We start from the raw sequence: 13,658 nt of genomic DNA, 5'->3' as shown, positions 1-13,658 counted from the left end.
GAAATTGGAGTGTTTGACAACCACTCAAAGTAGTTTTTCAAATGTATTTTAATTGAATTTTATAAAAAATGTTTAAATAAAAAAAATTATTTTTTTTTCTTTAAGTCAATCCAAATAAACGGTTAATTATCTTGAGTGATTAACTCATACGCAATTATGTTGAATACTGTGCGCTTTTTTTAGTTAAAAAATTTGTGATAGAAAGTATATATATTTTACAATTAACTATACTCAAGTTTTGGTGAGGATATTGGGGATGCTTAAAAAGGAAGTATGTTATAGAATTAAAAAAGACATACATTAAATTGTCAGAAGAAGGGAACAATCAAGCTAAGCAACCACTTAAGGTCAAAGTATCGATGATGAAGATACGCACACATTTGACATTAGGCGTTTGTTTCAGTTGGCAAGGGATACCTTTGGGTCGCTTTTCCAGCATACACTCCAAAAAGCATAAAACTCACTTCTTCTTCTTCTTCTTCTTCTTCTTATTTTAGTATTAGGTTAAATTATAAAATGCTTCTAAAAGGTATATTTTAATTATCTGCTTATCCACTTTTATTTCTAATAAATGAATTTTAGGATAAGTTTCAATGATGCTCCTTAACTTTTAGAAATGTTTTCATTTTATTAACTTCCCTAATAAATGAAGACGAAGTTGTGATTGGGTGGTTAAGTTGTAAAGTTTAGAAGCTACATTGTGGGGTTACAAAATGACAATGGAAGGTTTTATGGCATTCAAAATACATACCGACAATTAGGAAGGGAAGCAGATTTAGGGTCAATTAAGAGCTATTACTAGAAATTGAGTAGCTTAAAGAAGGAAGCCACAGATGCAAAGGGTTCAAGAAAAGATAATAAACAGAGAATACATACATTTAGAGGGTGCAGTATAACGAGAAGGTTGTAACGTCATTAAGAGAAATAGTGGGATCAATAAATAAAGCACTGTGGGAGGAACATGTTCATGAGAAGAAAAGAAAAACTCATAGAAATAGTGAGTTCATGAGAGGTGCAATCAAAGTCTTATATCGATAATACAACGGTTGATGGTATTAGGTCAAGAGAAAATCAATGAGACTGATAGTTGGAGGATGGAAAAAAAAAAATTCTACGCAATACCAAAAGAGATAAATATAATATTTGAGTGTAAGTCAACTTGTTTGAAGAAGAAAATACAACGAGTAAAATGAACACATTAATAAAAGTTTTGATTTGTTGACTTCAAACTCAATAATTTCTTCACAGAATAATCATTTTGTCATAAAATTATTTGTTATATTTGTAAATGTTAAGGGTGATTTTTTATCAAAAGAATATAATCGACATTGAGCAAATAAACATAAATAATATAGTCTAAAAGATAGCAAGATTCGACCAATAAGTGGGCCTAAGGAGGGGACTAACTTAGACCAAGACCCAAGCCAGCAAGGTGAACCTCGACCCTAGCCTTACAAAATACCTAATGAGGCTTGTCCTACGCATATCCCGATCTAAGAGATCATCTTAGTTAGTAAAATGTCAAAGTTAGCTTGAGGCAAAAACAACTTTTAAGGCTAAAGAGGTTTGAAAAAGAAGAAGTCGAGAGTTTAGGTTCCTATTATTAGACACGATTCAGTTTAATTTTTAAAATTTTGAATATGTGTCATAACTTAATTAGACATGAAATTTAAGGACTAACTTTGTAAATTTTAACGTACATATATAAAATCAGAAGTATATGACTTTTTTTTGGTAGTGGGTGAAATACATCATTTATAAATGGAGGGGTGAAACTAATTAGTGCTCTTTTTGAAACTAAAAATGAGTTAGTTGGTAAATGAAGGGCTTCCAATCTCTATTATGGGTGGCTATGAGTCCATTTACTACCACATTACCTAAAACATGTCAACTATTTAAGAAATAATCTCAAATTTGCTATGTTTTATTTCACAACAATTTTAGAGATAGGTGATGAAACCATCAACCATATAGAATAAAACTGGTGGTTTACAACACGGAATTATGTTTGAATTGACTATGATTTAAAGTATCGGGTATGTTTAATATTATACGTCTTTTTAGAAGGTTACATATCAAATAAAGTTAGGGTGGTAGAGAGTAATGGGCCGGGAATTGTCTAAATTAAAGTTGATGCAATTCAAGTATATTATAATATATATGGAAGGATGTTAAGTAGATGTCACAACTTATTGAATAAAATATTGAATCACAAGAGATAAAGATGACATTTTGAAATCTTGTTTTATAAATAAAGTATCATCTTTTCCAAAAAGAAGCGTTATGTTTGATACATGTGAAATACAAGTAGTTAATAGTAAAAAAATTAAAGGCAGGTACATAAAAAAAAGATATTGAAATAGAGAAGAAAAAAGAAGAATGATTTGGGTGGAATATAATAATGAAGTAATTAAGGAGCATTAAGTGGTTATTGGATAATAATGAGAGAAAAAATTGAACTGTAAAAAACTAAGGAAGGGAAAAGGAAAAGGAAAAATAAAAAAGTGGGGACAAAAAGGGAGAGTTAATTAAGAGTATTGATATGGTGAAATAAAATGGGGTGGTAAAATAAGAAAAGAAAAATGGAAGAATATTTGGGAAGAGCTTTTAGAGTAGGAACAAAAGAAGTGGCGTAGACCCGCATTATGGAGCAGCTGGCATATGATATGTTTTGAATGGGCAGTGGGAGTGTGGAAGGGTTTTTTTTTTTTTTTTGTGGGTCTTGTTTTCAAGATGTACATAATTGTACTGTGCAAAAAGAGAGAGAAAGAGAGAGAGAAACGAAAATACATATAAGCTGGGTTGAGGTTAATTAAGGGAAGAATATATAATATATGAAAAACATTCCTTTTTGCATTTTACTGGTACGTTGACCCAAACAGCACACACAGAGGGGGGGTTGGGGCTTGCGGTTTAGCAAAGTGCCCTAAACATTTTAAAAGAAAATAATAATAATAATAATAATAAATAATAAATAGAAATAGAAAACAGGAAGGAGGGAAGGGAGAAGGGGATCTTTCTTTCTTTTTTTTTTTCTTTGGCTTTGGTTTGCTTTTGCTTTGCTTTCTTGTGCTCACTTTCGTTGCTATAATCATATTGTGAAAGACGAAAAATGGAAACTGGATCCCAGACCCTAACATCATCAGGGCGCGGCCAGGCTCCGAATAATACCAATTATCAACTTCAAGTGTCGTTCCATCTCTCAAATGATCCCCAGCACATCCACGAAATGGGATTCGTGCAGTTGGAAGAGGAGAGCCAGGTTTTGAGTTTCTTGGCACCCAATAACAACAACGCCACCATGCCACCTGCTGCACCCTTTACTACTACTACTACTACTTCTGCTCACTCCCACTCCCACATCGTCGCTCGACCTTCTTGGAGTAACCACCAGGTACTGCTGCTCTACCACTATTATTATTCATTCATTCAATCTCATATCATAATTCGGTATTATTAATTACTATGGCCTTGGTAGCTAATTTACTTCAATTCCATGATCTCAGGTGGGAACAATGGATCCCAAGGGCGGGAACGAGGATAACTGCACGGGTAGTGCCGGCGAGGGCACCAATTCATGGTATACACAAATACAACAACCCTAATTAATCCTATATTGTCTGTAGCTACAGTGAATTAGGTAGGAATGAATGAATGATGATGATTATGTGTGCACTGCAGGTGGAGAAACACAAACGCAGATAAGAGTAAGGTGAAGGTCAGGAGAAAGCTGAGAGAACCGCGTTTCTGTTTCCAGACTAGAAGCGATGTAGATGTCCTCGACGACGGCTATAAATGGAGAAAATATGGCCAAAAGGTTGTCAAGAACAGCCTTCATCCTAGGTACGTACCACACCATCTCCTAATCATCTTCTTCTTCGAATTCTTTTCTTTCTTTTAATATTACATGTGTATATATATATATATCAATAATTAACATCCATCTCTTGCATTCAACTCCTTTGGATCAGAGCGTGATGAAGATACTAAGATGTGTCAACTTAATTGAGATGCTCTAGATTTTGATTTAAAAAAAAAAAAAAAAAAAAAAAAGAAAAACATCCATCTCGCATGCACCAGTGTACTGCTGCCCAAACCCTTTGTGTGCTTACAACATTATCCATCATCCAATTTCATTCTTTTCAATTATATCACTTCTCACCCATGTTGCCTACCCTAACTTTAACTTTTATTTATGTATATTACTTAGCTTGTCGAGGATTACATATTACAAAGATTTTAATTTCGATTTTGAGATGAAATTGAGTTCACGGGAGTAGAAGACAACATAAATTAAAGTGGTATGAAATGTTGGGAGATTGATTAATTAGGACGCAAATTAAAGGCATGTGGGTTCTAATAAGTTGCATTGTATTGTATGTATATATGTATAGCATATTATCATGGGGTTGTTAATTAGTTGATAATGGATTAATGATAGTGTAGGTGGAAGAGAGAAATGCAGGAATTGGAATGGAAATAATGGATTGATTAGTACAGAAAATAGGAATATATACAAGTACACATACACATACACATACACATGCATAGAGGGAGAGAAGGTAATAATTAATTATGAGAAAGAGAGAAATAATAATGCGAAGTGAGAAGTGAAGAAAGGGGGTTTGGGTTTGGGTTTGGGTAGTTCACAGTTCAGTATCAGTAGTAGGCAGATTGGGAATGATTATGTTATATTCTCTCGGCAGGGCCATCATTATTGATTTTGGGTTTTTGGTTATAGGTGTGGCCGTCCCCCAAAGGCCAGAACTACCAGTCATCCATATATTCTTCTTCTGTTTCTAATTTTGACTACTTTTTTCACTACTCATCATATCTGCACAACACAACAACATATCCATTCATTTAACTTTTGTTTTTGTTTCATTCCCTTCATCTGTCTTGTCTAATCCTAAATTACTACTGATTAATCAAATTTGCAGAAGCTACTATCGTTGCACACATAGCAACTGCCGAGTGAAGAAGAGGGTGGAGCGACTGTCGGAGGATTGCCGGATGGTCATAACGACCTACGAAGGCAGACACAACCACTCTCCTTGCGACGACTCCAATTCTTCAGAGCACGAACCCTTTACATCCTTCTGACTTCCCATTCCAATAATTATATAATTTTTTCTTCTTTTTAGTTCCTTTTTTATATCCTGCCTTCCTAATTTCCTTTCCCTTTTCCTTTGCTTGTATAATTATTATTATTATTTCTTTAACTTTCTAAGCAAAATAGATCTGTTCCTCTGTATTTATTTGTTTAGAGATAAGATGACGCACATGAGAATATGAGATGGATTCCACTCCACTCCAACTTCTACCTATCCTATTACTATTAACTATTATTATTCACTACCCCTCCTCGTTCTTCTCTTTCTAAATTCTAATTATTTCTTTTTGGATTACATATACTACTACACTACTCCATTTTGGACCAGAATCTGAATGGTGGGTGAGCTCCGTTTTGGGCTGCCACCAGGTTCAGCCCATTTCGATATTAAACCTCTGGCCCATGCCCATTCTCGATCCCGTCCAATATTCCTAACTTACCTTTAAAAATAAAAATTATTTTGTGGAATTGCCTTCCCATGTTTGTTTTTACTATTTTATTATGTTTATGACAAACCCTTCCTTTTCTATTTATATGGAATTCATATGCTTCCCACTCTTTCATTTTTATTATTTTTTTTTACTCATTATTGAACTCTAATGATTCTTGCTAACCTCAATCTCCATCTTTAATGCCCCCATTTTAAATCCCATCTCAACTCATGATTTTATCTTCTTCCTCATCAATTTTCATATTCTCACTCCATTGTTTGTTTGTTAAAGAAAATAATACTCCAAATGAACCGTGCATTTTTTAGATTTTGAAACCAAGATATTCCTACCATCTTTTCACGACAACGTGCTTGTCAAACACAAAAATAGAATCAAAATGTGGGCTTCGCTTTATAACTGTGAATCATTCTCCAAAAAGAAAAGGGGATCTCATTCCCTAAAAAAAAAAAAGAACAAACTTCATCTATCTCATTCTTTTTACCTGTTTGATTAGATGACCATTGCACATATTATTTTTTAAATCGTTTTACGTAATTTACCCCTATTCTATCATATAAAAGAGTACCGTTTATCATAAAAGTTATTCTAAACTTTTTATTTACTTTCTCACTCATTTGGCTTTATTAAGTTATTTATCATTAATTTAGTACAACAATTGTGGTGATAGGAATCGGATCTTCAACGTCAAGAGATAAAATGTATATCAATTAGCGAAACTCACTTTAGTGACTTTAATTAGTTACTGTTTTTAATACAAGATGTTAACCTATAATTAATTACTCTCTCTAAATAAATATAGAAATAAACTATGTACATACATGTGTGTATATATAGGGAGATTTTCAAAAATAGAAAAATAAATAAAACTATTTATACACAATAGCAAAACTTTAGTCTTCTTTGATAGAGGTTGATAGAAATCTATCACTGATAAACATTGATAGAAGTCTATCACTGATAAACATTGACAGAAGTCTATCGGTATTTTTTTTTGCTATTTTTGTAAATAATTTGACATTTTTTATATCTGTGAAAAATTTCAATATATATATATATATATATATTAGATATAGGAAACAAAAAAAAAAATAACAAAACAATACTATGGTAAAACTGAAACAAGGTGAGTCCCATTAAATTTAAACTTGAAGAATACAAGAAAATGATGGAAAATCAAATAAGGGTCCAAAACAAAGCAGTGGAAGGAGGCAATTGGATCAAGCAAACTAATTGTCCACCTCGATCTCAATGATCAAGGCCAAGGTTGACCTATGCATATCCCGGTGATCGGGGCCAAGGTTGACCTATGCATACCCTAATTGACCCATTCATCCTCAATTGGCCCAATTTTGCCATTTTAAATCCAATTTGAGGAATCCTAGGTTTACTCATTTATAAATACATCATGACTTCACATTAAGTCTATATTCTTCTATAAAAGTTTTATAATCTGAATTGACTTAAGTTCCTTTGGCAAGCAGACCATATATTACTTTGATTGTTTTGCATGTGAGGACATGTTCCCTTGTGTTATGGGTTAATTTTGACCTAACTAAATAAACCAAGAATTATGAAAGGATAAGATAAGATAAGATAGGATAAGATCTAATCCTAGAGTATGTAAAATAAGGAAAGATAGTTTATCCTTATCTCAAAAGGAAAAGGTAAACTCCATCCCATTCCCCTATAAACACATCATTGTAGATCCATAAGAGGTATCTAAAAACTTATAACTTCTTTATTATCGAGTTCCCATACTAACTTTGGCATCGGAGCCCTTTATTGTTGCTATCACGTGAATGCCATGTATGTTTTCTCCTATCCAAAATTTGAAATCAATAGTTGGTGCCATTTGTGTAGACAAGAATGATCTATATTAACAAAAAAATTGAGATATTTCCAAAATTAAGAAAATCAACGCCACGATGACTTGTTCTCATGATCCTGATAGGGAAGAAGTTTTGGTGGAAATAATGGGTGAATCAGATCCCCATGATCAAAATCAAAGGAAACTAGGCATGAGCAAATTAGTTCTCCATGCATCTAACTAAAGAAAAGATACTCAAATCATAACAAAAGAAGAGACTTTATGAAGACAAGAAAAAAAGAGAGAGAAAAAGTCAATTTAGCCGCATGCAACCTTAGAGCTTTATCTCTCTATTTGAATTTCCATTCACGCACACGAGTCTCCCTCCTCCTCGATTTTGTTCCTAACCACTACATCAATGACCTCGCGTCGATGTTCAAACACTAGTCGCCACCACAGTTTGTCAAGCCTTCGCTCACACATCGTCGCCATCTATGAGAAATTTGTCGCTCACCACTACCGGTATTTAGATCTACATCTCAACCAAAGGAATTTTACAAATTGCCATCTACCCAAATTCACCATGGATTCCTCTGATCAAATCTTGTGTCACCCACATCAGATTCTCCGTTCATAACAGATTTGTGCGTACAAATCCCTTCGTCTAGCTGCCCAGCTTAAAGATTTTCCAATCTACGCTTTTAATTCGTGTGTTCAATTTGCAATTTCGATTTGTTTTCTACTTGGTCCTCCACTGCCCATATTAGATTTGATATTGTGAGTCTTTCTTCTGCCCAAATCTCAAATCCGCAACCATATCTGAAGTCAAGTAGGTTCTTAATTCTTTAAGTAGCATCTTTGATATTGGACGTTGAGGTTACTATTGTTGTACGCAACAAGATGAGTGGTATATACTTGTTAGATCATTGATTCAGATTGCATGTCTTTTGTCGCGGGTTGTTATTTTACCATCTCTAACGAGCTTTGCTACTCAAATTATCGGTCCATTCTCATTGTAATTAACGTCGCTCGATCGTTCGATGACCACTGGTCCACCATCTCCAGCCAGCTTTGTCGCTTGGGTTTCCAGCCTAGAGATCGCATCACTACCATTTAGACTAGTGTCGCACACCATTTAGCTTGTGTTGCATGCCATTCAGACCTTGTCGCTTGCTGTCCAATCCCACATTGCCCATTATTCAAACCCATGTCGCTCGTCGTTTAGACTTGCATCGCCCGCCATTCAAATGTTCACTCTTTGTCGTCATGACCCATATCGCTCGCCATCTAGACTTGCGCTGCTCGCTATTTAAATCCATTCCGCCCCCATTCAAACTTTTTCGCCCAACACTCATACCCATTCTGCCTATCATTTAGACTTGTTTTGCCTCGCACTGGTCACTCAGTCCTGTTCTAGCCTAGATCCATGTCTCGATAAGATCCCCGAGACCACTTAGTCCTGTTCAAGTTAGAACTATCGTTGATATAAATCCACTATGGATAAGTGCCCACCTATACAACCTTTTGCCTCTGATCTTGCATTACTCAGATCCCTCTCCAACTCGGTTGCATGCATAGGTTCATTGTCCACATCAGTTGTCCTATGTCGTGCGTTCTTAGCACTACTCCCAGATTCTTGTTCGTGGTTTGCTTGCATTTGTTGCAATCGGATTCGTCCGCGTTCAACATTCCGGATTCAATCATTGCAGATCCAACCATCTTCCAAGTGTGGTCATCTTTGTTTGTTGCATATTCATCTGTTTCTGTTAATTGCAAATCCAATTTATCTAGCTCCCATTTTACGATTCACTGTTCTAGTTGTTTATGGGTGTTGCAGTTAAATTCACTAGCAAGAAATTATGACCAAAGCACATGAAGATAATTATGACCAATTGAAAATCAATGCCAAGTCACTCATAATTCCAAAATTGATATCTCCTCTCAAGCAACTACATCACAAAAATCCACACATATCTGGGCTGCCACCATTACCCAGCAAGGCACGTTAGTAAGCATCATGACGTCTTCTTTGATGCAATTGATGGCGCGTCTGTATGGCACTCTGTAGCATCAAAACTCACAAACTACGCAAAGTATTGCTCAACTTTGGTATCTCTTGCAAGCATTTTTCAACAAAGACTCATGACAAATTTGTGGACTATTGACAAATCTCATGCTCCGCGCGAAGATTTCGACGATGATTCCACTCCAAATAACATGACACACATTCATCTTCTTTGATGGTTGCGTCGCAAAGAATCTTCACGGACCTTCCTGTGGTAGCCAAAAAATTATTTAGATGTAGACGACTATGTGAAGTTCCGGCATGGAAGATCCTCTTTGACTAGGAGATGAAATTGTGTCAATAAGTAGCCTAAATGAGACTTGAACGAATTTTGAATGAAAATCTTTGGTGCAAAATAGGGGGCTAGCCATCCTACAGTTGAATCCAAGGAACCCAAAACCAACCCAAAAGGCCCAATTGGGCATCAAAAATGAAAATCCAAATTTGGGGCCCACCAAAGAGAAATGAAGCTACCTAGGTATCGCCCATGAAGAAGTTACGTTCTTGATGATCAAGTTACATGATTATTGAAGATAAGCAAGAGTAATAACCCATCAGGAGACATGATGGATGAAGTAACCATAACTCCTTCCACATGGCAGAAAAAGATACTAAGAATCTGGTTGAGTCTTAATAGTTTTGGTTAGATATCAAGTTAGTTCATGATTTGGGAGCAATGTTCTATTGCGTGGGACTTCCTTGGGGTGGGCTTGACACAATTTGATGCATAACTTTGCCATGAGATGAAAAAACGCATTGGAAATTGTTGGACCTCAAAAGGGTCTGGCTCGATAGGCTCAACACTCCCAAAGTTCGAGATAAGTCTCGTGACAAAGAGCGAGGCTATAGAATGTGAGATTATAATCCCAAGTTGATTTATCATAAGGTTACCCATAAAAAAAAAATTTAACCATAACCCTCAACTTATGAGTGGAGGCTAATGTTATGAGTTTATTTTGACCTAATTAAATAAGCCAAAAACTATGAAAAAATAAGATAAGACATGACAATATATAATCCTTGAGTATATAGAATAAGGAAAGATTCATCTAATTCTTATCTTAAAAGGGAAATGTAAACTACCTCTCATTCCCCTATAAATACATTATTGTAGTTCCATAGGAGGTACCTAAAAACGTCTAACTTTTTTTTTTTATTTTTTATTTTTTATTTTAATTATTTAGTTCTCATATTGACTTTGGCATCTGAGCCTTTTTTCTTTTTTCTTTTTATAGGTTTTCTCTTCCCTAAATTATAAATTTATTGTTACTGTCACGTGAATGTCAGATGCATCTTCTCATGTCCAAAATTTGGCACCAACATCTTGCTAACTAGATTTTGCCATAAATAAGAATATTAATTTGGGATGGGATTTTAAATTTGATTTAATATATTTAATGGAAAAAGGGTTTACATGAGTGACTATATATATTTCAATTAATTAGGAAATGGTGGTGGGGTAGGTACAAGTAACGTATAAAAGGTATGAACATAGTAGAAAACAATATATTTAAATTCGTCCGTAAATAAATAATTGGAAATATAATTGATATAATATTGGTTAAATTAAAAATCTGTTCACTATTAATAAGAATAAAATTTGGATCCCATAGTTTAATAAAATTTCATAAATTCTCTATAGTTTAATAAAATTCTCATAAAAAAATTTCTTTTATAAGAACTATTTAGAAAGGTTTTATCAAACAATAGTGATTAAAATTTTTTTTTTTGGGTAAATGTCAATTTATACTCTGAACTTTAGGGATCGTATCAATTAAACTCTAAAATTTAATAGTTGTATCAATTTAAACCTTGAATTTTTTTGATAGTATTAATTTAAACCCCAAACTAATAATTGTATCAATTTTTAATCCTTAACTTTCATAGATATATCAATTTACACCCTAAACTTTCGTAAGTGTATTCAAATAAAACATAATGGGATGTTTAAATTGATACATTTATGAAACTTCAAGGTTTAAATTAATATACTTATAAAAGTTTTAAGGTTTAAATTGATACAATTATTAATTTAGAGTTTTAATTAATATATTTATAAAAATTTAGTGTTTAAATCAATATAATTATTATTAATACAATTTTCAAAGTTTAAGAGTGGAAATTGATATCTATCCTATTTTTTTTTTTCAAACATAGGAATCAAATTTACAATTTCTGTTATAATATTTCAGTGGAAGGGAATTAGGGTTAGGCAACGCCGAATCCAGTTGCACCTATAAAATCCCTTTTACGCATCGACCCGCTTCAACCGCGGTCTCGGCGTCTACAACTACACAGTTTGAAGAGAAGCATAGCTCAGCAGAACGCCGGTCCACAAAAATGGAACAGAGCTTTATCATGATTAAGCCTGATGGAGTTCAGAGAGGCCTGGTATCCCTCTTTCCTCTTCCATTCCCCCTGTGAATTTCATTTCTTATCCTTTTGCCTTCTCGTTTTAGTATATTCTTTAATTAAGTTGGGGCGTATTCTCAGTTTTGATGCATTTGCATATCCACGAATCGATGTATCTCTCTACTTTTATACATTTTTGTGTGATTATTTTTACAGGTTGGAGAGATTATCAGTAGGTTTGAGAAGAAGGGCTTTTCTCTAAGAGGTAATTATGCTCTGAGAGCTTTGTGAATTCTCTGTTTTGTTTTCCTTTTTGGCTGAAGTTATTTTATCTTTTTCTTTTTCCTGTTTTGTGTGTTTCGTTTTCTTGTGTGTTGATATAAAAACTGGGATGAATGTGTTTGCTTGGATTTTCCCTATTTTTCTTGCTTCACGTTGGATAATATTTGGAGCAGAATTCACCTCTTTCCCAAACAGGATCTCGTCTTTAATTTCTTCTTGTTCTTATTCTGAAGTCGTCGTCTTGCTTGCCTAAGTTTGAGTTTTACAGAAATCTTATATAAGTTTTCTGTAGTACTGCATATAGACTGTTGCTGATCTAGAATAAACTGGCGTGGATTAGGTTTGAAGCTCATGTCTGTGGATCGTGCTTTTGCTGAGAATCATTACTCTGATCTTGCTGGAAAGCCCTTTTTCAATGGATTGATTGAGTACATAATTTCTGGCCCCGTCGTTGCAATGATCTGGGAGGGGAAAAATGTTGTAGCAACTGGTAGGAAGATCATCGGAGCCACGAAGCCAGCAGATTCTGATGTGGGAACCATCCGTGGTGACTTTGCAATTGATGTTGGCAGGTAAAGGTTTGAATTGAATGAATGCTTGATAGAAGTTGATAAAGGAAAGATATGTGTGGATGATGGATTATTGGTTTTTCTTTTCAGGAACATCATTCATGGAAGTGACTCGGTGGAGAGTGCAAGGAAGGAAATTGCTCTGTGGTTCCCGGAAGGTCCTGTTTACTGGCAGAGCAGCCTTCATTCCTGGATCTACGAGTGAGAAAATCAATCCTGTGGATCATCCCATTCCGTGCGGCCGGCCGTTTATTTTGTTTTTTCACCTTTTTTTAATTGATAACCAAGCTTTTGGTTGAGACGTTTCCCTGTTTAATCAATAGCTGGCTAAAAGCATTACGTTATGGTGTTATTTTAGCTCTTGTTTGCCATCTTATTGATGCTATCAGCTACTGTTAATGTTGATGGGATGATTCTTACTAATGAAAATTTGTGATGAATTGAAGTTGGTCTGTGTTTGATTTACTTCCTAGATAGTCGCATGGGTTGGTTGAATTGGGTGCATGCTGTTTTTTACTACTGAAATCTTGAAACCAAATTGGGTACCACACTAGTAATCTCTTAAATCACTGGTTGATTCAACAAGTCAAATTCAATATTATATCATCTAATCGTCCATGTGGGTTTGAAATACGAAGAAAATCAAATAATTGAAAATTAATATTAATCATGAAAGAAATAACATTGTAGTCAATCTACGTTAATTCATTAATTGACCTAAAAGTTTTAAGTTGATGGGTAAGATGATAAATAAATAAATAAAAAAATATATATATATTCTTTAAATAAAAGGTAATGCTTTTATCTAGACCGCCTCATGGGTTATTGTACAAAAAATTAGAAAGAGTACTTTGTCTTGTAAATTCTGCACAGAAGTGAGTTCATTTGTAAGAATCTCTTCAAATTTAAAAGCAACGAAGATTTATCCTCTCTTTGCACAGTGAATGTAGGCAACTTAGCAGAATCACTTAATTCCCGTGTCTTCTCTTGTTCTTCCTTATCTTCTTCATCTCGTTTA

General features: G+C 34.3%; 2 protein-coding genes across 2 annotated transcripts; both read left to right on the top strand.

The window, feature by feature from the left end:
• Positions 1-2,970: 2,970 nt before the first annotated feature.
• WRKY12 (WRKY family transcription factor) lies at positions 2,971-5,358 on the top strand. The gene is made up of 4 exons (XM_039046696.2): positions 2,971-3,394; positions 3,507-3,580; positions 3,682-3,843; positions 4,941-5,358. Exons 1-4 carry the CDS (start codon positions 3,113-3,115, stop codon positions 5,101-5,103), a joined length of 681 nt encoding a protein of 226 aa, XP_038902624.1. The 5' UTR covers positions 2,971-3,112; the 3' UTR covers positions 5,104-5,358.
• Positions 5,359-11,592: 6,234 nt separating this feature from the next.
• Positions 11,593-13,085, top strand: NDPK1 (nucleoside diphosphate kinase). The gene is made up of 4 exons (XM_039041766.2): positions 11,593-11,828; positions 12,006-12,054; positions 12,412-12,643; positions 12,731-13,085. The coding sequence occupies exons 1-4, from the start codon at positions 11,778-11,780 to the stop codon at positions 12,843-12,845; spliced, it is 447 nt and encodes a 148-aa protein (XP_038897694.1). The 5' UTR covers positions 11,593-11,777; the 3' UTR covers positions 12,846-13,085.
• Positions 13,086-13,658: the final 573 nt, after the last annotated feature.

This window comes from Benincasa hispida, chromosome 1, assembly GCF_027475165.1.
Source record: "Benincasa hispida cultivar pf3 chromosome 1, pf3_genome.v1.1, whole genome shotgun sequence".
NCBI lineage: Eukaryota > Viridiplantae > Streptophyta > Magnoliopsida > Cucurbitales > Cucurbitaceae > Benincasa > Benincasa hispida.
The sequence above is the reverse complement of the archived record's forward strand: the minus strand, read 5'-3'. Positions and strand labels throughout refer to the sequence as shown.

Excerpts from the sequence above, each read along its gene's own strand:
- NDPK1 (XM_039041766.2), top strand. The coding sequence starts at position 11,778 with ATGGAACAGAGCTTTATCATGATTAAGCCTGATGGAGTTCAGAGAGGC. Across the intron at positions 12,055-12,411 it reads GAAGGGCTTTTCTCTAAGAG|GTTTGAAGCTCATGTCTGTG; the intron begins GTAATTATGCTC and ends GGCGTGGATTAG. Across the intron at positions 12,644-12,730 it reads TTTGCAATTGATGTTGGCAG|GAACATCATTCATGGAAGTG; the intron begins GTAAAGGTTTGA and ends TTTTCTTTTCAG.
- WRKY12 (XM_039046696.2), top strand. The coding sequence starts at position 3,113 with ATGGAAACTGGATCCCAGACCCTAACATCATCAGGGCGCGGCCAGGCT. Across the intron at positions 3,581-3,681 it reads GGCGAGGGCACCAATTCATG|GTGGAGAAACACAAACGCAG; the intron begins GTATACACAAAT and ends TGTGCACTGCAG. Across the intron at positions 3,844-4,940 it reads AAGAACAGCCTTCATCCTAG|AAGCTACTATCGTTGCACAC; the intron begins GTACGTACCACA and ends TCAAATTTGCAG.